The 23,302-nt window shown below is 56.7% G+C and overlaps 1 protein-coding gene across 7 annotated transcripts in view; it reads left to right on the top strand.

The window, feature by feature from the left end:
• The window catches only part of PC (pyruvate carboxylase), a 108,057-nt gene that overhangs the window by 72,612 nt on the left and 12,143 nt on the right, over window positions 1-23,302 (top strand). For 5 of the 7 annotated variants that reach the window (XM_017857263.1, XM_017857265.1, XM_017857267.1 and 2 more), the window contains 9 exons: window positions 12,117-12,252; window positions 12,405-12,589; window positions 12,796-12,961; window positions 13,079-13,224; window positions 13,383-13,500; window positions 13,795-13,946; window positions 15,282-15,400; window positions 17,840-18,002; window positions 20,240-20,422. In XM_017857263.1, the coding sequence (XP_017712752.1) occupies window positions 12,117-12,252; window positions 12,405-12,589; window positions 12,796-12,961; window positions 13,079-13,224; window positions 13,383-13,500; window positions 13,795-13,946; window positions 15,282-15,400; window positions 17,840-18,002; window positions 20,240-20,422 (1,368 nt within the window). Of the gene's footprint in view, window positions 1-11,424; window positions 11,442-11,838; window positions 11,918-12,116; window positions 12,253-12,404; window positions 12,590-12,795; window positions 12,962-13,078; window positions 13,225-13,382; window positions 13,501-13,794; window positions 13,947-15,281; window positions 15,401-17,839; window positions 18,003-20,239; window positions 20,423-23,302 lie in introns of those variants that run through there. The other 2 variants (XM_017857269.1, XM_017857268.1) reach the window with 2 other exon arrangements.

The following is a 23,302-nucleotide window of genomic DNA, read 5'->3' as shown; positions in this document are numbered from 1 at the left end:
TGGAGTGCAATGGCGCAATCTCAGCTCACTGCAATCTCTGCCTCCCAGGTTCAAGTGATTTTCCTACCTCAGCCTCCCAAGTAGCTGGGATTACAGGCATGCGCCACACACACCTGGCTAATTTTGTATTTTTAATAGAGATGGGGTTTCTGCATGTTGGTCAGGCTGGTCTTGAACTCCCAACCTCAGGTGATCCACCCGCCTCAGCCTCCCAAAGTGCTGGGATTACAAGCGTGAGCCACGTGCCAGGCCACACCCAGCTAATTAAAAAAAGATTAAAAAAAAAAATAGTTTGCAGAGACAGGATCTCAATATATTGCCCAAGCTGGTCTTAAACTCCTGGACTCAAGTGATACCCCCGCCTCGGCCTCTCAGAATGCTGAGATTATAGGCATGAGCCACCACGCCTCACGGTGAATCTTAGCAGCCTCATGCCACTCTGCAACCTCATTGTAACCTGAAGTATTTGTTCGCTGATCCATTCCCGCAAACATTTATTTAATTCTGGTCTTAGGCACTGTGCAGAGTGCTAGGGAGATGTGGGGACAAAAGAGACCAGGGATCCTGTGCCCAGGGCCCTCACAGTGTCTATTGAGGGAGACAAGATGGGTCAACAAATCTTTGTAACATTAAATGCTCTTTGCTGAGGACACAGACGTCATGGAGACCTCATGGAGAGCCCCCTGAGCAGGACAATGGGTGGAGCACGGACAAGGACCGAGCTGAGGGAGGTGGCTGCCCAGGGAATATGGGGAAGGCATTCCTGAGGCTACTCATACAGCATGTGGAGGAATGGGGACAAGTGACCTTCCCATGTGAGCTCTGCCCACGCCTCGTGCTGCGGGGTTGGCGGGAAGCTGGCTCCTCGTGCACCAGGGGGCAGTGTTGGCCCTGAAATTCTCACTGCTTTCCAATGAGGCTGGGATGGAGCAGCCACCTCACTGCAGGCCCTTGGGACCCCCTCACTCTGCTTTCTCTGAGGCCCTCTTTGTCCCCCAGTCCACAAGTCCCGAGAGCATGGCGCCAGTCGCCTCGGTGCCACCCTTTCCTCCTCAGCTGCTCCTTTGAATAGAGGGTTGCCAGGGCAATGAGGAGCCCTGCTGGCGCTGTTCACAGCTGTTCGTTGCGGCAGTGCCACTCGGAGCAGCCGGTGCTCCTGGGGGCCCAGAGCCCGGCCAGCTGAGCCTCAGCGAGTGCCTGTGCTGTGTCTGTTTCTGTCTTTGGTATTGTCTCTCTCCTGTCTTCTGTGTCTGTCACATGCATTGTTTCCAGCATCCTCCCTTCCGCCCCCCTGCCCAGAAATCTCAGCCTTAGTCTGTCCTCTCTTGGGTGCTTTGATATCGGCTGTGGCAGCCCTGAGAGCCAGGTGGAGTTGTCCTTTCGTCTGTCCCTCTTGGCTGCCAGCCCTGGGCCCCATCGGACACATTTAGAGCAGAGCCGCCTGGGGAGAGCGGCCCCATCCGTCAGAGCTGCCACCGCCGCAGCCCCGAGTGCTCTGCCAAGAGCTCTTTCTTTCTGGTTCTGACCTGTTTTCGCTGGCAGCTGCAGAGCCCGGCTGGGGGTGGGGGCACAGCCTGGTGCGGGTGCTGGTGCTGGGGGCAGCTGGGCCCGTAGGAAGTAGATGTGTGGAGCTTTGTTGGTTCGGAGGTTCCTGGGGCCTGTTTCTGAACCACACTCCTTTCTTCTCTCCCCTCCGCTGCTCTCCAGCACACCTCTGAGGATTTGCGAGGGACCCAGGCGCTCTGTTGGGCTTTCAGAACCAACTTGCTGGCCACCCGCCCCTGAAGCAGGGCCTGGCCTTTCCCTTCCTCTGCGGCCTCTCGCCTACTGCTGCCCTCTGAGGCTGCGGGAGACGCTGTGAGGACAGGAATATGTAGGATGAAGCGATGCGGGGCCTCAGCTGCAGCAGCTGTTAGGTGGCACCCTGCCCTGGTCCCCAGCAAGGCTGCTCAGCACTGGGGCCACGCTGTCTGGAGCAAAACTTGGGCGATGACAGCCTGACAGCAGGATTCTGGGCTCCTTCTGGTTGCAAGAGGCATCCTGGGAGATGTAGTTCAGGTCTGAAGTAGTGGGATTTCAGGGACATGTTGATGATTTATTAGACAAATTGAAACTGCTTTGGCTTATCTGGGACATGTGACTGCCGGCATTGTTCGTCGGCTCTCGGTGGGAAACCCTGAGTGCCACTGGTGGCCCCACTGAAGGCCAGGCCAGTGACAGTTTTATCAGAAGTGGGGGTTTTTGGTTTTGGTATTTTGGTTTCCAAGTGCCTGTCACACTGTGTTCTTGATGAACGCTGTGGCTTACTCCTTTAGTTGGGTGAAGAGTCCGTAAGCCAACTCTGTGGTCCGAGCTCCTGCTCTGGGGGGCGGAATACGAAGCAGGCTCCAGGCCAGCTCTGCTGGTGGCCTGGATGTGTCACTTAATCCCACTGCACCTGGTTCCTTACCTGTACAGGGAGGTGATCAGGGGCTGTGAGGGTTACTGAGTGAGTCTGCATGAAGAGCCACAGTGGCCCATGCCTGGCAAGGAGCAAGGCTCTGCTGGGGTCACTGCCCACCACTGTGTCCCCCTCCGCTGGCACTGGCTGGGCACGCAGGTGGAGCTCAGTGTGTACGTGTTGTGTGCTGTGGAAGCGGCAGCTCTATCAGGAGCAGGACAGGTGACAGCCAGGCCCTTGCCCTGCCTCAGCCTGCAGGTTGTTGTAGGTGCCTTCCTGACCCCCTTCTGGAAGAGGAATGCTGAGTTATTGATCTGAAGCTGAAGCTGGGAGGGAAATGGAAGCTGTGGAGTCACCTGAGAGGCAGCAGGGGAGGAAGCAGGTGCCCCACACACTACTGGCTTCACTGTGGCTCATTCTTGCTTGCAAGGAGTTATTTACACGTCCCAAGTGACAATCAAAGCTGTCTTCTTTCCTGGTCTCTTATGCACAACCCGAGGCCAAGAAAAGGGATCTGTCAGCTGGCATTTGCAGAAAATAGCAAGTGGGTCCCTGGGCTGTCAGCTCTCAGGAGAGGAAAGCAGGGTGAAGGATCTTTGGGTGATGGTGGTTGGTTTGCTCTCACTCACTCACTACTGTTCGAGGTCAGAAAGGGAGAGCTTTGCTTGTGTGTATCACCAGCAGCAAGCAAGACAGTGGCAGCCCCTGAGGTGTGTAACTGTAACCTGAGCTGGCTGCTGGCCCTGGCAGCATCCCAGAATGCCCCTCACACCTGGGGCTCTAGCAGCCTCCCTTGAAGAGTTGCGGCTCAGCTCTAAGGAGCAGGAAATGGCTCTGTGGGTTCTGTTAGTAAAGCCCTCTGCATTTCCAGGGAAGCTTCTCCGCCAAACTTGACAGCCTTGAGGACTTCTTGATCGCCATCCACCAACCCAATACCCAAAAGCAGGGCACAGCATGGGACCGCAGAGGGAGCCTGGCCCCAGCCGTTGCTGCTCGCTGCTCCCCGCGCCTGGCCATCGCCTATTCTGTGCCCTGCTGTGAAGATGGCAGGAAGTGCCTGGAATAGTGCCAGCCACAAGGGCTATAGGCTGGTGGCACTTTCTGGGAATGTGCCATTGTGAGGTGAGAGGTTGGCATACTCCAGAGTGTCTGGGCTTGGTGTCGTACAGCCTGAGGATCGAGAGTGTCATTAATGGCAGAGGCAAGGCTTCTGGGGGGGTCTCAGGAAGGCCGTCTCCCACCCTCTGCTGCCACTTCCTTGGGTCTCCATAGGCGTCTCCAACTGCAGGGGTTCCTTCCTGTATACCCCAAGTGCTGTGCAGAGGCCCCTGCTCCCTTCAGCTTTGGGGAATGGTCTGGTATTGGGGAGCAGGGGGAGTCTGCCCACCCAGCTCCTCCCTTCGAACCATCCCAGACCCCTCAAACTCAGCACACCCAGAGTCAGCTTATTCCACCACAATCTTGAAGACCCTGCTTCCTAGAGAGAGGGCAGTGTGAGGTGGCCACGCCCATCTTACAGTGCGGTTTCTCCCAGCCAATGTTGATTCTGGAAAGGCCTGGGTTTCAGAGCTGGGAAGGTAGTGCCATTCGATAAGGAAAAACTGGGTTAACCAAGTTCTAGGAAGGGTGCAGGCGCCCTGGGAATGCAGTGGTGGTTCAATTCATCAACAGACATCTGTGTCTGTTGGGCCCCATCCGTACCTGGCATTGTGTGAGGGTCAGGGAGAGACAGGTTGGTGGGAGGGGTCTTGTGTGACCACAGCGGTGAGCTCAGCTCCAGGGCCATGCCTAGGTTCTGAGGAGCAGTGCAGCCCTCACCCTACGTCATTCACAAGCAGCTCCTGACAGCCTTCCCCGGCCCCACGCTGCCTGCTGGCCACCATTTCCATGTCTCACCTCACTCGGCAGCACATCCCAAATCCATCACAGAAACCTGCCGTCCCCTCTCCGGCTGCCTCCTGCCTCAGACCTCTTCCTTCATCATCTTGCCAGGTCTCTGGGGGGCCGAGGGAGCAGGCTGTGGGCTGTGGATCAGCTCCTCTCTGCGTGACCCAACCTCTCGCCTCTCTGCAGCCGGTGGCCCATGCCAGCCTCTAGACCTCAGGTTCACTGCCTCTAGGATCACTGGTGCCCCTTCCCCTGATAGCAGCCCAGGCCTCAAGCAGCCTCGTGTTGGGAAACTTTGTATTCTGGGCCAGTGACCTCAGGCAGAAGAGCAGCTGACTGTAGCTCCTCAGACACCCTCCTCTGTGCACTGAAGGCCGGTGCAGGGTGAGTGCTCTGGGACAGGTGCCCCCATCTCTGCAATACCTGACACTCCCAACTACTTTTGTCTGGAGTGGGTCTTCCTTTGCAGAGGAATGTTGGGAGCAGGTTTCTGCATTGGCAAAAGCATGCGGTGTCCTCGGGCCTGTGTGTTTGCTCCGAGTGTGTGTGGGCATCGCACCCGCGGGCTCCCCTATTCAGTGAACTCTGCTAAGCATTGGGTGCGTGGTCAGCCTGGCTTGGTGGGTGGGCTCCCCATGCTGCCTTCAGACCAGGACGGCCTGGCACAGGTGCCTGTGGGGAGATCAGCATGGAGCTGCGTCGTGGTGCGAGTGGGAGGGCGCGAGTGTGTGGGCCTTCCAGCTATGTGGGGCCGGGCACTTCCTCCCTGGCCCTCCGTTCATCTGGGAGGGGAGGGAGTTGGGAAGATAGTGACAGCAGCTGATGTTTATCACCCAGGCATGGCGCTTCAGCTGCACTGTCTCAGTTGACACCCAGGATGACCTGCTTAGGATGGGGCGGCTGAACCCCGTTTTACAGATACGAAAGCTGCGGCCTCAGAGGTGCCCAAACCATGGAGCCAGGGGAGCCCCGGCCAGTGGACTGTGGGCCTGCACTGGGCTGTGCCCCACAGGAGGCTGCTCTCTGCTCCACTTTTCCCTGCTCTGACTTCAGCCAAAGAGCCCTGACCTCTTCCCTTCCATAAACATCTGCCTGGCACACTGCCACCCGAAGAGCTGCCATACCCCGGGGACAGTCCTCTTGGTCTCAAGTCTAGGCCTGCTTTTGCTTCCCTCTGAGGGACACAAGGACTCACAGAGGCATCTCTGTGCCCCCCACTGCCCACAGCCTCCGGCTCTTGGTGGAGTGGGACTGCTAAGGAATCCTTTACCCACCACGAAAAAATGAGGATCCAATGCAAGAATGTGCGTGAGAGGGGCCGCCGAGGCGGGCGGCGATGTGTCAGCACTCCATCATTTTCCTGCCTGAGCTCAGGAGACACTTGGTGGCCACGCTGTGGGGCAGGGTGCAGCCTTCCAGAGGCTCTGGAGGTGACTAGCCTTTGGCATATCTTCTGAGGAAATCTCTTTCTTTGCCTGGAAAAGGCAGTGGGGAGCGAGTGTGGTGGGGAGAGGGGAGGAGAGCAACAAAAATGACCTGTTTACCCCCAAACCATGGGTGAGTGCCCCTGTGGTGGCAGGGTAAACCCACCCAGGTGGGAGCAAAGAACTGGGGCCCCCCAGAAAAAGCTTGAAACTGCCCTGGAGGTTTGAGAATCTCAGTGCCAGTGGGCTACTGCCAGCTGTGAGGCTGCTCACCTATAGGCAGGCCAGCAGGTGAGGAGGGAGAGGGTGCTAGGCTCCTGGGAGACACATTGCCAAGTCCTCCCACCCAAGGAGTTGGTGTAGCGGGAGCTCCCTTCGCCTTTTCCTGCGGAGCTCTTCCTGTCCCTTCTGTCTATTTCTTTTTTTTTTTTCTAATTATAAATAATGCATCCCCAATGGAGAAAATATGGAAATTTTCCATATGGAAATATAGAAAAGCATAAAGAAGGAGGAAAACACAACTCTACAGCAATCCCATAACACGTGGCTGTGAGGAGGGTGGCATGCGAACAGTCCTACAGTTGTTGCCATTGCTTTAAAAAAACTTCATGAGATCATGTTGTTTACCATTAAATTTTCTTGGCTTCACATTACATCACAGGCATTTCCCATGTCATCAAAACCTGTGCAAACACGTTATTGTTAATGGTTACATAATGTCTGTAGGAGCCAGCGTGTGCAATCTTTAAATTGCTTCTCATGATTTGCTGTTGTAAATAATGCTGTTTTGAACATCTTTCTGTGTATATCTTGGTTGCCATTTTGGAATACTTCCTGGGGTTGGATTTCTGGAATAGTAATGACTGGGCCCAGGGGCATAAATATCTTTTTTTTTTTTTTTTTTTTTTTTTTTTTTTTTTTTTTTTTTTGAGATGGAGTCTCGCTCTGTCACCCAGGCTGGAGTGCAGTGGCACAGTCTTGGCTCACTGCAAGCTTCACCTCCCAGGTTCATGCCATTCTCCTGCCTCAGCCTCCCGAGTAGCTGGGACTACAGGCATCCACCACCACAGCTGGCTAACTTTCTGGTATTTTTTAGTAGAGATGGGGTTTCACTGTGTTAGCCAAAATGGTCTTGATCTCCTGACCTCGTGATCCACCCCTTAGTCTCCCAAAGTGTTGGGATTACAGGCGTGAGCTACCGCGCCCGGCTTTTTTTTTTTTTTTTTTTTTTTTTTTTTTTTTTTTTTTTTTTTTGAGACGGAGTCTCGCTTTGTCACCCAGGCTGGAATGCAATGGCATGATCTCGGCTCACTGCAATCTCCGCCTCCCAGGCTCAGGCAACTCTCCTGCCTCAGCCTCCCAAGTAGCTGGGACTACAGGCGCCCACTACCGTGCCGGGCTAATTTTTGTACTTTTAGTAGAGACGGGTTTCAGCATGTTGGCCAGGGTAGTTTTGAACTTCTGACCTCAAATGATCTGCCTGTCTCAGCCCTACAAAGTGCTGGGATTACAGGTGTGAGCCACTGCGCCTGGCCGGGCATAAATGTCTTAAAGGCTATTGATAAGTTTTGCAAACAGCTTCCCAGAGAAGCTGCCCTGATGCTCAGCAGTGCCTGTGGGCCGCCTCCCGAAGGCCTTCCCAGTGCTCAGCACTGCATTACAAATTTCCCAGGCTTTGTAGAGGGAGTGGCACCTCATCACTGTATTCTGAATCTCTTGCTTTCTCATGGGTTCAGGAGCCACTTGTGTTTGCTGTTTTGTTGCTGTGCTTGTCTGGAAGGCTCCCCTCACCTCTTCCTGCCTTTGCCCTGTGTGGTAACTTGAGCTCTTTTGACACAGCCTTTCCCAGCCCTGAGCAGAGTAGACATTTGGTGCCCAGGAGGAGGGTGAGATTTACACCCCACGCCTGTTCTCTGGTGCCAATGCCGCCTGCTCCCAGCTGGGAAAGACCTGTCCTCCTCGTGGGCGGCATCTGATAACCCACCTGGAGCAGGGCTTAGAGGATTGTAGATCTGCCTTTGGGAGATAGCAGGGTGATAACGTCTGATGTCCATCCTGCTGTAGCAGGGTGTGTCTCTCTACACCTGAGTTCCTCGCTGGTGCTTGCAGCACCTCTTGAGCAGCAGGTGCTGGGCCATGCACTCCCTAAGGTTATCTCCTCCAGCAGTATTAGCGGTGGGTATGGTTTTTTTCATTTGTCAATTTGAAATGATTTTAGACTTCCAGTAAAGTTGCAAGAGTAAGACAAAGAATTCTCGTACCCCTGACCCCAGTTCCCCCAATACTAGCATTTGCTTCATTGTTCCCGTTTTTGCCTGAACCATGTAAGTGGGTGTAAATTGCAGGCGTGGTGCTCCTGGACCCTTGAGTTCCTCAGTGTTTTCCCCTAAGAATGAGGATGTTCTCTAACATAACCACAGTCCAGTGATCAAGATCAGGAAACTGACATCAACGCAATCCTCTCACTTGCAGACCTTATTTAAATTGTATTGTTGTCCCCTGATGTCCTTTTAGCAACAGAAACCCGGATCCAATCCAGGATTGTGTGTGGCTCTCACCATTGTTGCTGTGGTCTCCTTTCATCTGAAACCGTTCTTGTGTCTTTGTCTCTCACGACCTTTGACATGTTTGAAGAGTCAAAGCCAGTTATTCTGTGGAGTTTCGCTGAATTTGAGTTTGCACCTTGCTTTCTCCTGATTAAATTCGGGCTGTGTACGGTGGCAGGAGCCCCATCAGGAGGTGCGTGGTGTCTCTTCGGTGCTAGTGAGGTCAACCTTCATCTCGCGAGCACTGTGGTGTCCGCCAGGTTTCTCCACTGTGCAATTGATAAGGACACGGTATATTTTAGAAAGAGGAGGAGCCCAGAGCCCAGCAAGGCTACTCTATCCACGTTCACCATAACTGGGTGTGACCTGGGTGCCTCCTGGTCACCGCAGTGGCCCCTTCCCAGCCCCCATCTTACCCTGCCTCTGGGAGTCATGCTCCGCCCAGCTCGTACCCCATCCTCCTGAGAGCTGCTTGCTTCTGCCCAGCGACCTGTGCGTCCCTCTCCTCCAGGCATCCCCCCTGGGTTCCTTCTTGGCTCCTCGGCCAGACTCTCAACTCCAGTGGGCCGGAAGACACAGGCCTGACCCACTTCTCCCAGGTTGTTCGCTCCCTGGCTTCAGACACCACCGCGCCTGTGATACCGCCCAGGTTCTTGGCCCTGCTTTTCCCCCTCTGTGAGCTTGCCTCACTCCCAGCCCCGCCTGGTCTGTCTTGCCCGTCTTATAGCCGGAAAAGTAATCTCCACGCACCCATGCAGGATTTCTTCCTCTACCTTGCTTTCTATGGTGGGTCTCTCGACGAATCTTGTCTGTCATGCCCCAGACATTTCCCCAGCCCCACCCATGGCTTCCCCCTGTCAGAGGCTCCGTGTCTCTCAGCTCAGGCTCTGAACTGCCCCAGACATGCGTCGTCTGCCAGCCCCTGCTGCGCGCCAGTCCAGAGAGATCCTTTCCACTGTGCATCGATCACGCCCCTCCTGTCCTGTCCGTGACTCAAGGGAGGCCTTGACCACTGGGCCCTGTCCATGGCTGCAGCCCCACCTCAGGCCACGGGCTCACACTTCCCTCTCTCGGGACGGCACCAAGCCTGTTCTTCCTGAGAACTTCGCAGTCGCTATCCCTTCTTCCTGGAGCTTTCTCTGCGGATCTGTGCATGGCCAACTTCTTCTCCCCATCCGGGTCCCAGCTTCTGTGTCCCCTCCTCTGAGAGGCCTTTTCTAATATCCAGTCCCCAAACCCCTGCACCCGCCCCAGATAATTCGCGAAATGTCACCTGTTTCTTATCTTCCAGGCTCTTGTGATCTGAAATGTTCTTATTTGTGTCTTGTTTTTCTTTGCTTTGCCCCTTTCACTGCCATTTATATTCCATGAGCAGAACCCTTCACTGTTGTGTTCTCGACTCCTGAGGCCTAGAACTGTGCCTGGCATAGGGTCTGCCCCCAGTGGCGTTTTCTGTTTCTCTTCCCTGGCTGTGGGTCTTTCCTCCTCCTCCTCTTCTCTTTCTTCTACCTACTTCCTTATTTCTTCTCTTTTTTTTTCTTCTGTCTTTATTTCCCCTTTTCCATGTTGTTGGCTATAATATGGCACTAAGGTTTTTGCATTTTTTTTTTTTTTGAGACGGAGTCTCACTCTGTCGCCCAGGCTAGAGTGCAGTGGCCTGATCCCGGCTCACTGCAAGCTCTGCCTCCCAGGTTCACACCATTCTCCTGCCTCAGTCTCCCAAGTAGCTGGGACTAGAGGCACCCGCCACCACGCCCAGCTAATTTATTTTGTATTTTAGTAGAGAAGGGGTTTCACCGTGTTAGCCAGGATGGTCTCGATCTCCTGACCTCGTGATCTGCCCGCCTCAGCCTCCCAAAGTGCTGGGATTACAGGCGTGAGCCACCGCATCTGGCTGGTTTTTGCAATATTTGTTTCATTTCTTGAGTACGTTTTTGTGTTCCTTACTTAAAACAAAATGGCTGAGTTAAGTGTTTTAAACTTTTTCTAAGAAATGAATCAGATGGGCTGGGTGTGGTGGCTCACGCCTATAATCCTAGCACTTTGTGAGGCCGAGGCGGGTGGACCACTTGAGGTCAGGAGTTCAAGACCAGCCTGGCCAACATGGTGAAACCCCATCTTTATTAAAAATACAGCCAGGCGTGGTGGCTCACACCTGTATCCCAGCACTTTGGGAGGCCAAGGCAGATGCATCACCTGAGGTCAGGAGTTTGAGACAGCCTGGCCAAGATGGTGAAACCCCATCTGTACTAAAAATACAAAAATTAGCTGGGTGTGGTGGCAGGTGCCCATAATTCAAGCTACTTGGGAGGCTGAGGCAGGAGAATCACTTGAACCCGGGAGGTGGAGGTTGGAGTGAGCCAAGATCACGCCATTGTTGGATCACAACAATGTTGTCCATCCAATGTTGGATCCTCCCGAGTAGCTGGGACTACAGGCACCTGCCACCTCGCCCGGCTAGTTTTTTTGTATTTTTTAGTAGAGATGGGGTTTCACCGTGTTAGCCAGGATGGTCTCGATCTCCTGACCTCGTGATCCGCCTGTCTCGGCCTCGCAAAGTGCTGGGATTACAGACTTGAGCCACAGCGCCCGGCCACCCAGACGGGTTTCAAACTCTTGAGCTCAAACAAACCTGCCTTGGACTCCCAAAGTGCTGGGTTTACAGGTGTGAGCCACTGTGCCCAACCTGAAGTTTTATACTTTTTTTTGTTTGAGAAAGAGTCTTGATGTCACCCAGGCTGGAGGGCAGTGGTGCAATCTCAGCTCACTGCAACCTCTGTCTTCTAGGTTCAAGCGATTCTCATGCCTCAGCCTCCCGAGTAGCTAGAATTACAGGCGTGTGCCACCATGCCTGGCTAATTTTTGTATTTTTAGTAGAGACAGGGTTTCACCATGTTGGCCAGGCTGGTCTCAAACTCCTGACTTCAGGTGCTCCTCCCACCTCGGCCTCCCAAAGTGCTGGGATTACAGGCGTGAGCCACTGCCCCGAACTGATACTTTTTTTTTTTTTTTTTTTTTTGAGATGGAGTCTCGCTCTGTCACCCAGGCTGGAATGCAGTGGTGTGATTTCACCTCACTGCAAGCTCTGCCTCCTTGGTTCACGCCATTCTTCTGCCTCAGCCTCCCGAGTAGCTGGGACTACAGGTGCCCACCACCATGACCAGCTAATTTGTTTTTTTTTTGTTTGTTTGTTTGTTTTAAGTAGAGACAGGGTTTCACTGTGTTAGCCAGGATGGGCCGACCTGATACTTTTAAAAGTTATAGTGCATATTATGCTGGGCACGGCGGCTCACACCTGTAGTCTTAACTACAGTGCACTCCCAAATATCCCTTTGCAGATTCTACAGAAACAGTGTTTCCAAACTGCTGAATGAAAAGAGAGGCTTAACTCTGCGAGATGAATGCACATATCACAAAGCTGTGTCTCAGCTTCCTTCTACATTTTATCCTGGGATATTTGCTTTTTCACAATTGACCTCAGTGAGCTCCCAAATGTCCATTCGCAGAATGGACAAAAACGCTGCCTCGGGAGGCTGGGGCGGGAGGATCGTTTGCCAGCAGCCTCGGCAACATAGGGAGACCTGTCTCTACAACAAGAAAGTCACAGTTAGAACATCAGGGTGAGCCGGGGGCTCCATTTGGGTTTGGATTTGCTCGCTTCTCTAGAGCCAGGACATGTTGGGCTTGGCCAGGCATCCAGGAGGTGGATGGTGCTAGCCTTTCTGTGGGGCCACTGTGGGGTTGGGAAGGGCCCTCACTCATTCTGGGGAACCTCAGTGCTGAGGCTGCACTAACCTGGGCTCTGACTTCCCTCCCCAGATGCTGAAGTTCCGAACAGTCCGTGGGGGCCTGAGGCTCCTGGGAATCCGCCGAACCTCCACCGCCCCCGCTGCCTCTCCAAATGTCCGGCGCCTGGAGTATAAGCCCATCAAGAAAGTCATGGTGGCCAACAGAGGTGAGCACCAGTGGGGCGGGTGAGAGGAGCCTCGTGGCCAGCCCCAGCCTTGGCGTTCCTCTCCCACTCTGCTCCAGGCCCTGGCTCCCCACTCCCCTTTCTGCTTCTCCTAGGACCTAGGAATCTTAACTTCTCATTTCTTTGCCCTCTAGGTGAGATTGCCATCCGTGTGTTCCGGGCCTGCACGGAGCTGGGCATCCGCACCGTAGCCATCTACTCTGAGCAGGACACGGGCCAGATGCACCGGCAGAAAGCAGATGAAGCCTATCTCATCGGCCGCGGCCTGGCCCCCGTGCAGGCCTACCTGCACATCCCAGACATCATCAAGGTGGCCAAGGTGAGCCCAGCAGTCTGGCTGGGCCTGGACAGCAGGGACCAGGGAGTCTTAGTTGCCGCGGGGGTCTCTTGAGGCTGGTGTGCTCGGCGTCTCTGTGCCTGGGTGGGTATATGGATGGAGCTCAGCAGGTGAGGCAGGGGAAGAGGCTGGCCGAGGCCTTGGAAGGGACTGAAGGGTACCGTCCTCTCCCTGACTCCCATCCACAGGAGAACAACGTGGATGCAGTGCACCCTGGCTACGGGTTCCTCTCTGAGCGAGCAGACTTCGCTCAGGCCTGCCAGGATGCAGGGGTCCGGTTTATTGGGCCGAGCCCAGAAGTGGTCCGCAAGATGGGAGACAAGGTGGAGGCCCGGGCCATCGCCATCGCTGCGGGTGAATATAACGGGCAAGCAAAGGGGTGGCCACGCAGCTACTGGAGAGGGTCCAGCAGGGAGAGGTGGCAGGGATTCCTGCCTGTTACAGAGATCCCCCACATCTCTCCCCCAACAGGTGTCCCCGTCGTCCCTGGCACAGACGCCCCCATCACGTCCCTGCATGAGGCCCACGAGTTCTCCAACACCTACGGCTTCCCCATTATCTTTAAGGCGGCCTATGGGGGTGGAGGCCGTGGCATGAGGGTCGTGCACAGCTATGAGGTGAGTGAAGATGCCCAGGGCTAGGAGCAGGGCAGGGCAGCCTGCTGTGGGGGCAGGGGCGGACCACGCAGGGATCTGGAAAGTGGGTGGGGTTCGTGGCAGGGGAGAGGTAGTGCTGTGGGGTCCCATGTCTGCTTGGCCCCCACCCGCCCTCACAGGAGCTGGAGGAGAATTACACCCGGGCCTACTCAGAGGCTCTGGCCGCCTTTGGGAACGGGGCGCTGTTCGTGGAGAAGTTCATCGAGAAGCCGCGCCACATCGAGGTGCAGATCTTGGGTGAGTGGTCCTGACACCCCGCCTGGGGCAGCTGGAGGCAGGAGCTGAGAGGCCCAGTCCTGGTGGGGTCACAGCAGCTGGCCTTGAGGACAGAGGACTCTGGAAAGTGGGCTCTAGGGGCCGAGCTGGCAACTGGTCCTCGCAGCCTTGGTGGTGCTGGTGTCTCTCCTGGCAGCCTCTGTACTGCTGGCAGCCAGCACTGACTGGCCACAGTGGTTATGTGGGGTTGGTAGGGGCATTTAGGAGGCATGTAAATTCCAGGAAAAGCTGAGCCCAGTTTACCTCCCTCCCCAGGGGACCAGTATGGGAACATCCTGCACCTGTACGAGCGAGATTGCTCCATCCAGCGGCGGCACCAGAAGGTGGTTGAGATTGCCCCTGCCGCCCACCTGGACCCGCAGCTTCGGACTCGGCTCACCAGCGACTCTGTGAAACTCGCTAAGCAGGTGAAGGGTGGGCTTCCCGTGGGGACAGGAGCCTGTGCTCACAGGCCGGCGGGCCTCTCAGTGGGGCGTTGGTGGGGGAAGGTGACCCTGAGTGACTAGGGAAGGGGAGAAGAGGGTGAAGGACTCTCTCAGGGGCCAGAAATGTGTCCATGGCATCCTTTCCATGTGCAGTTGAGGCACCTGGCCCAGAGGCCAAGCTTAGAGTCCAGGATGGCTGAGAAGAGGGAGGGAAGGAGCCCCAGCCGCCTCCTCAGCCCTGCTGCTACACAGACCTGGCTTCTCTGTGGCACCGGCTCATCCCTGTCATCAGGAGAATGAGATTCCGTGGATTCTGTCAAGATTGAGGACCATTATAAAGGCAGTCCTCCCTCATGTGCTTCTGTCTCCTACGTCGTGTATATTGTGATCTGTTTCCTTGCTGTGCACCCTCTGCCCATCTCTGCTCTTCTGGGAGCTCTGGTCGGGGGGTCCTGGGCTGTGGAGGAGGCTGAGGTGGCAAGCTATCTCCCCACAGCAACCTGCCCTAGGCCTGGCCTGGAGAGCATCTGCTGTGGCCAGGCATGCAGTGGGGCCCTGCCCACTCTTCTTGCCCGGCCTATGGGCAGCGGAGGATGCTGTCACCTCCCCAGGCTGAAGTCCGGGGTGTGTGCTCTGCAGCAAGGCCTCAGCCACAGCTAACACGAGGCATTGACCAGGGTCACGTTTCGAGCTGAGGTTTGGTTTACCTCAGGAATCAGGTCTTATTCACTGGCTTATACTATTTCACATTCCATAACAGGTTTGAGGGAGGTGATTCAATCTGGTTTGTGGTTTTGGTGGGGCCAAAAGTGAAACTGGAATTAGGGCTGAAACTTGAGTTAGAGTCATTATCTGTTGGTACCTCTCAAATGAATTTTTTTGGGTGGTGGTGGCCAGAGGTGACTGCGCAGTAGACTAGAAGGGGACTTTCTGAAAACACCTCCAAGCAGAAGCAGGTGCTGGGAGAAGTCTGGGTCTCCGGGTCTGAGTGGATGACACAGCCTTGGCGGGCAAGCCCTGGAGGCAGCAGGGCAAGGTGCCGAGACTGGGGTGGGTGGAGGCTTCTGCTCATGTCTCTTAGATGAGCTGGGTATAGCCATCTGTGGCTCCGGGAACCCGGGAACCCAGCGGACTACTTGGGGGACGGGTCCGGGCCCGAGCCCTGGGGTCTGCCTGCCATCTTTGGGGGAAGGGTTTGCCGCAGTCCGTTCTTTTACAGAGCCAACCCAGTGGGTGGGATGGAATCCCTGTCCTGGGTCCAGTCAGTTCGCCCGGGTCCTGCCTGTGCGCCCCCTGCTCACGCGGCTGCCCCCACAGGTGGGCTATGAGAACGCGGGCACCGTGGAGTTCCTGGTGGACAGGCATGGCAAGCACTACTTCATCGAGGTCAATTCCCGCCTGCAGGTGGAGCACACGGTCACAGAGGAGATCACCGAGTGAGTACAGGCGGGCGGGTGGGTGGGGCGGGACGCGCGGCCTCTAGGTTTTGCATAAAGTGCAGGCGAAGTGGCTCCTGGGGACAGCCAGGGGCTCACTCACTCCCCACATTGGGGGATCCAGGTACTTACTGTTTTAAAAGTCATTATTCTAACAGCATTACATGGTTATTATAAAGATCAGCACAAAGGAGCAAATAAAAATGACTGACAGCCCTCCTGTCTGTCAGGACGCCGCCGATTGCTCAGGCCCAGAGGAGGAAAGCAAGGCTCAGAGACATTTGGAGAGCTGCTCGGGCTCACCCAGCTGGCGCTGGAACCCAGGCCTCTCCGGTTGTCTTTGGTTTGCTGCTTTCCCGGTTTACTTGCTTTACTAGAGACATAGTTTAATGCAATTGAGATGTTTTATATAGAATTTTTATTCTACTTTTCAAATTTAATATTTGTTGAAGGCATTTCCCCAGGCCATAATTCTCTCTGAATACTTTTAGTGGCTGCGTACTATTCCGTCTTGCGTATATTTCTTACATAGTCTTCGATTGTTAGGCAATTAGGTTGTGTCTGGCTCTGGTGGTTATTAAGGGTATCAGTTATCATCTGTGTGCCCGAATGTCTGGCTTCAGCTCTGAAAAGTTCTGAGGGTAAACCCTTCAACAGGATTATCTGATTGAAGGCAGCATCCCTCGGAACAGCCCTCTAGAGAGGTGGCACTACCATGCCCCCTGCAGGCACTGCGGATGACATTTTTAAAATGTGCCTAGTTTCTAAATGACAGTCACGATGGCCCTCGCCCCTTCAAGGTCTCTATTTTGAGCCATGTAATTTCTTGACGCTGGCTTTGGGCCAGCCCATCTCACTGTGGAGCATCTCTGACCCCAGTTCTGCCCCCAGTCCTGACCCCACCTGAGACTGAGGATGCTGCCGGACTGGCTGCTGTGGCCCGCCAGGGGCATGGAGGCTCCTTCCTCTCCTTAGAAGCTTAGAGACAAGGCCAACACTTTAGCCCAGTGAGACTTTTCCCCCTCAAGCTGCTGTGAACTCGTTGGTCTTGGGTCTGTCTACAGCATCCTATTAGGGATGGGACTCTGTCTGCCCTGGAGCACGGGCTTTGTGTCAGACAGGGCTCAGGTGCTCTCAGGTCCCGAGCCACATGGAGCTTGGGTGAGCTCCAGCCTCTCTGACCCTCGAGCTCCTCATCTGGTGGGAATGACAGGGCTCTCAGTGCATTGTGGTGGAGATGAAGCATGGGAGGAGTGCAGCCTGGCCCATGGCACTGAGTGGGAGCTATCTCTGCTGTGAAGTGGTCTGGCAGGCAGCAGGACCACGGGGAAATCCTGCCAGCGTAGGTTCCAGGCCGCCTGCATCACAAGCCTCAGTGGCAATACATGTAAAACCTTGAGTGTTTTTTTTTTAAGACAGTCTCTCTCTGTTGCCCAGGCTGGAGTGCAGTGGTGCCATCTCGGCTCACTGCAACCTCTGCCTCCTGGGTTCAAGTGATTCTCCTGCCTCAGCCTCCCAGGTGGCTGGGATTACAGGTGTGCACCACCAGGCCTAATTTTTGTATTTTTAGTAGAGACAGGGTTTCACCATGTTGGCCAGAACGGTCTCGAAGTCCTGGCCTCATGTGATCCACCCACCTTGGCCTCCCAAAGTGCTGGGATTACAGGCATGAGCCGCGGTGCCTGGTCTGTTTTTTTGTTTTGTTTTGTTTTTTTAAACAGCTGTTCCACTTGGACTTGTGACTGCCCTTAGGAGCAGTAAGGCTGAGCTTGGAAAACCCTGCAGAGGTGGGGAAGCTTGCACTCTCCAAGCATCTCTAGGGGGTTTTGGGCACAAGCCCAGCGGGAAGACAGGCCCCAGAAAGACAGGTCCTGACCCAGCACCCACTGTGCAGCCCTCTCACAGCTGTGGTTGCCGTTTCGAGGAGCCCAGCCTTCACAGCACCTGTTCTCTTGCACACTGCCCCCCCTCACAGCCACCCACACAGCATAGCACATATGGCCCCAAGAATGAGCTATCCTGGCCCTCTGACCTGGAGACCTGCTGAGGCTTCAAATCTAGGCTTTACCAAGGGGGAGTTTAGGGGAGCAGGGAAAACAGAGCTTAAGGAAGAAGGAGGCAGAGTACTGGGAGGAGCAGCTTAGGGCTGCGTGGACAGCGTCTTGAGTCAGGGGTGCGGGAGCAGGTGGTCCTGGTATTTCAGCGGGCCCTCTCCAGCTGCCAGGCACAGTGTAGTTTAGTCTGCTCCTGGTGGGAGCAGGGCAGGGGGCTGTGGAGCCACTGGTTAGGAGGAGCTGGTTGTTCAGGCTGGCCCAGAGCTATGGGCAGGGGTCGCACTGTGTGTGGATGCCCCCCTAGCTGCCGTGCCCCTCATCTATCCCCCGCCTCATGTTCCCCTTCTTCTCCTGTCCTCTCCCCGCTCCTCCCCATGCCCCACAGTGTAGACCTGGTCCATGCTCAGATCCACGTGGCTGAGGGCAGGAGCCTACCCGACCTGGGCCTGCGGCAGGAGAACATCCGCATCAACGGCTGTGCCATCCAGTGCCGGGTCACCACCGAGGACCCCGCGCGCAGCTTCCAGCCGGACACTGGCCGCATTGAGGTGGGCAGCGCTCGAGCAGAGGGAGACGCCAGCTCACCTGTGCACAGGTTCTGCTTGGTGCCTGGGGCTGCGGCGCCAAGTTGCCACAGCTTGGCAGTTAGGGAGGACCCCCATGTGGGCTCTGAATTGGGCGTAGAGTACACGGAGGCAGGCAGTGCCTGGAGGAGGGACGGTGCCTCCCAGGGGAAGAGACCGCCGGGCATCCAGGCCAGGAGGAAGCCATGAGGGCGGGAGCGGGGAGCAGGCCAGCTCGCTGGAGCAAAACGCAGGGACCCAGACACAAAGCCAGCCCCTGACCCTCCAGCTCCCACAGGAGCCCCACGCCTTGCTGCCCAAGCTCCGCCTCCCATCTAAGGAAGGGCCAGCAAGGCAGGACCTGGGGGTGGGGGCAGCAAAGGACTGGGCCCAGAGGTCCCAGTGGAGTCTTAGCTGAGCTCAGGGGCCCATCAAGGATGGGTGAGGGAGTCGGAGATGGCGGCACAGGAGGGAGATGAAGAGGCGGATTCAGGGCTGTGAGACGGCGGCCTTGGTGGCGGGAAAGAGCTGGTGTCGGCGCTGAGGCAGCCTGGGGCAGGCTCCCCAGCACAGCAAGATTTGTGCCTTCTCCAGGAGGGCTCCCTGTACCTTCCCTCCTCTCAGCAACGGGACCCAGTCATTGACCTCCAAATCCCATCTCCCCAGCCTCTGGTCCCAGCTGTTGGCAGGAGCCCTGTGGCCTACTCAGTGCCTGTTCCCAGCCCTGCACGTGCTACCAGCACCGTGCCAGCTGTGCTGGGGACTTGCTCCCTATCCAGGGGCCTGAGCCCCAAAGGAGGCAAGACGTTGATGGAGCTCCAGCTCTGCTCAAGAGTCCAGGGCAGAGGCCCCCAGGCTTGTGTGGGGGCGGTGAGGGGAGCAAGGATGAATGTGGGCCAGGCTCTGGGCTTCTGAGACAAGGGAGGCTGGGGGTAGGAACCAGAACTCTCTGGATTCTGGAAGCAGCAGAGCTTGTGGCTTCAGCAGGGAGCTGGCCGCCTGCATTCTGTTTCTGGAGGAATCCGTAGGCGGAGGCAGCCCCAGGCTGAGTACTGTCCGGCAGCCCCTGACTTCTCTGCCTCCCTCCATCCCACTTCCAAGGCCTGGCTCTTCAGAGCCTGCCTCACCACAGAGTATTTTTAGCCGACAGTTCCTGCTCTCAGCTGAGTGTTCACCCTTAAATATTTTATTAAGTTCCTTTTTATTGAACACAGGCCTCTACCCCTGAGAAGCGGAAATGGGCAGTGGGTGTCCCGAGTCCCTCTGGGTGGTGCCCCTATTCCCCTTCTTCCTTACCTGGGCCTGACGGGTCCCCCACCTCTGGGGAGCCTTCCTCTGCAGGAGCTCATTCAGGCGGCACGAGCCACCTGCCCTGCGTGTGTGAGTGTTGGCGCCTCTGTCTCCTCCTCTCCGCTGCCCCTCCCGTCGCTGTCTGGCCCTGGCCCTGGCCCTGGCCCTGGCCTGCTGCCTCACTGTCCTCTCCTCGCCTTGGATTGCTTCCCTGCTGGGTGTGGACCCTTGGGCAGGCGCTCTCCTGCCTCTGGCACTTTCCCTTCGTTTCCTCTCCCACTTCCTCCTCGTTGCCTCCTCTCCCTCCCTTCCTCCCATCCTCCCTTCTGGAAGGAAAGGAAAGGAAGGGAGTGTGGGTGGATGTTGAGGCCTTCCCCACCACCCTGTTAGAAACAAAAACAACCCCCCCGGTCCGCCTCGCTTCTTGCCTCACACGTTGTCCTTCGGGGGCCCTGTTGCCGGCCTGTGCGTCCCCTCGCTGTCTGGGAGTCCATAGCGAAGCCCTTTAGCGGCTGGGTCAGACCTCGATCCGTGCTGTGGAACAAACACATGGACACGTGGATGAGTCTGAAAGGCCAGAGGGTTGCTCAGGCAGGTGCAGCAGGTCCGTGGGAATAGAGGCAGGGCCGGCCCCTGCCTGCCCAGGCCCCTCTCCTGCTCTCCGGCAGGCATTCCCTTCCTCCTCTGCCCCCTCCCAGCTCCTCACAGGGAGCCAGCAGCAGTGACTGTGGCACATAGAGAAGGGACGCACTCCTGGGTTTGGTGGCAGAAACAGAGCAAAACCTGACCAGCCAGAGCTGGGGTTCACCTGTGGACACCGCACGCTCGGCTCTCAGCAGCTGCCAGGCGCACACCTGGCCAGCCGCGGGATGGGTGGGGCCTTTTTGACTGCAGTTTCTGGCACAGGTCCTCACGCCTCACCCTTCCCACAGGTGTTCCGGAGCGGAGAGGGCATGGGCATCCGCCTGGATAATGCTTCTGCCTTCCAAGGAGCCATCATCTCACCCCACTATGACTCGCTGCTGGTCAAAGTCATCGCCCACGGCAAAGACCACCCCACAGCCGCTACCAAGATGAGCAGAGCCCTTGCGGAGTTCCGCGTCCGAGGCGTGAAGGTGAGAGCTGCGGCCCCTGCCTGCCTTTGCTCCCAGCCCTTGGAGGGTCCCCTAGCCGTTCACTTCCCCACCAAGGGCCCGGCACATGCTCTCACCTCAGCCTTGCCCCTGACTGATGGGTCAGGTCAGTGGCTCTCCCCAGCTGTAGCTGCACACCAGACTCCAGCTGTTTTCAGACTCTGCAGGCACCTGGGCACCCTGCTGCAGGAGTCCCTGCGAGTGGCCTGGCCGGAGCTCTTCCTCACACGCCTCCTGTCTAACCTTGTTCCAGGGAGACCCACACTGCTTCCTGCCCCTCTGGGGTGAGAATCACCTGGAATGTGTGTTAAATATCATCAGGCCTCCCTTCTGGAAATCCTGATCCCGCAGGTTGGGGTAGAGGCCCCAGAACCTGTGTTTTGAACAAGTTCCCCAGATAATTCTTTTTTTTTTTTTTGAAATGGAGTCTCGCTCTGTCACCCAGGCTAGAATGCAGTGGTGTGATCTTGGCTCACTGCAACCTCTGCCTCCTGGGTTCAAGCGATTCTCCTGCCTCAGCCTCCCGAGTAGCTGGGAATACAGGCGCCCGCCGCCATGCCTGGCTCATTTTTGTAGTTTTAGTAGAGACAGGGTTTTATCACGTTGTCCAGGCTGGTCTCAAACACCTGATCTCAGATGTTCCGCCCGCCTCGACCTCCCAAAGTGCTGAGATTACAGGTGTAAGCCACTGTGCCTGGCCTCCCAGATAATTCTTAATTTCTGGAAAATGTGGATCCCCACCCCGGGCAAGAGCCCAAGCCGTGTAGATATGGTCACTTTGCGCCAAGTCAGGCCCCCGCCAGCCCCCTGCCCTCCTCACCTGGCCTGGTGCACACAGTGTTGGGTGCTTCGGGGCAGCTGAGGGCAGGGGCGCAGCCAGAAACATGAGCAGGAGGCTTAGGAGGCCCTTAGTGGGCTGGCAGCTCAGCTCAGCTTTGGGTAGCCTTGGGGGGTACCCTGCCTGGCATGAGGACCCTAAATGGGTATTTAGGATCCAAAGAACCCTTTGCTGGGCTCTGTTACTGGTGTCTATAGCTAGAGAGGAATCCACAGCCAAGAAATGCTGCCTCGGCCTTTGAAGCCAGCACGTGTCCCGTGGGTGCTACCGTCAGTGTCACGGCAAAAAGAGCCGGAGGACAGGGGCTCTGGGCACTGGCTGTCCTGGGCACTGGCACCAGCCCCTCTGTCTTGGCCTCGCGTCCTTCTTGCAGCTTCTTCCAGCCCTTCCTGTTGCTGAGGCGCAGCTGGTGGGCAGGTCGGGGGGCATGTGGGCCGTGCTGTCCCTTCAGGGCCCTGCGGTCGCTCCTTACGTGTCCACATGGCTGGTTGGTCACAAGAGCCCCTGGAGGCTTCTGGGCCCATGCCTGTGTGTGTGGCCAGCCTGTCTCCCAGCTTGAGAGGGAGCAGCGCACTTCCCAGAGACCAGGCAGTGTTACTCTTCCGTGGGGAGTCTCTCAGCCTCGCTGTTGGGGGTCCGTGTCGTGCACACAGGCAGAGGTGGGTTGCAACATCAGCTGCTGACATCACGCGCTCCCCCTGCACTTTGCTGCGGCTCCTGGTGTCCTGGTGGGGATGTCCTTCAAGCTGCTTCAGTGTTGAGGGGATCTGTGGTCATGCACAGGGGTGACCCAGGCCATCCCCCTCGCCTGCCCCTGCCCGTTGCTCTGATGGTCCTGGCTGGCTCCCAGGGTTGTGCTCCAGTTCCTCTGCTGCCTTCTCACCCTCAGCAGCTCCCCACGTGCCAAACTGGTCCCTGGGCCATAGGACCTTGCGCCTGCACTGCACCCTGGAGGGCCTGGAAAGATCCTCCTCCTCAGACCGTCCTCTGCCCCCCAGGTGGAGAAAGGGGCACTAGAGCCTGTGACCACAGGGCCAGCAGCAGGATCAGTGTCTCTGGTGTCTGGGGGTGCTAAGTCCTCCCCAAATGTATACCAAGACCAGGCCGCTGGCTGTAGCTGCCCCCTGAGCCTCATGCTAGTGCCTAGCGTGGCAGCCCTGGCCCTCCTGTCCCTTTGCCGTCCATGCCCACCCATGCTGTCCCGTGCCCCCGCCCACTCCTCCATGGCATTCGCTCCCCACACCCTTCTCTGTCGAGGATCTTGCTCCCATTCATCTAAACCAGGCTCTCGAAGCCCACCTCTAGCTGCCTGTTCTGGGGCTGGGAAGGCAGGCACACGCATGTGAGCCAGGTCCGTGCACACATGAACACACGTGTACGCCTTAGAGCACCTGCCTCACCTCGGCTGCCTGGCGGCAGTGCCTTGACCCTCACACAGAAAATACTAGGGAGTCTGTGCAGCGTGTTCGCCGTGGCCTGGGGTGCCAGGGCTGCCTTCTGAGTTTTCATACAGCACCTGGGGGAGCCCGACCCTCTGCAGGGCTGAGGGCCACGTCTGCCCATGCCCCCTAGCCAGTGCCTAGAAGCAAATAGTTCAGGAGGCTGCAGGGGCTGGGCCAGGTCAGAGGCTGCCCGGGCCTGGCCAGGGGTCCCAGCAGAGGAAGCAGAGCAGGGCTTGTGTGCCCATCTGGCTGCCTCCCTGCAGCGAAGGAGGGCAAAGGCTGCCTTCCCTGGAAGACCCAGAACACATCTGAGCTGGGAGGTGCCGTCCCACTAGGACCCACAGTTCTGATAGGAACCTTCCAGAGGATCGCGGGCTGATGGCAGCGCAGTGGGGTTCCCTGCCCTTCCTTTGGGATGGCGTTTTACCAGTCCACAAGATGCCCTGGGAGGTGGCAGACACAGCTGTCAGCACTGGGAGCCATGAAAACTTTTCACTGTATGCTCAGCCCAGGTCCCTTCTCCCAGAAGGGCTGCACTGTCCCCCACCTCCTCCTGTTGCTTAGTCCAGTCCTGTGTACCTG

Source organism: Rhinopithecus bieti, unplaced genomic scaffold, assembly GCF_001698545.2.
Source record: "Rhinopithecus bieti isolate Rb0 unplaced genomic scaffold, ASM169854v2 scaffold_44159, whole genome shotgun sequence".
Classification (NCBI taxonomy): Eukaryota; Metazoa; Chordata; class Mammalia; order Primates; family Cercopithecidae; genus Rhinopithecus; species Rhinopithecus bieti.
This window is presented reverse-complemented; position numbering and strand designations above follow the sequence as displayed.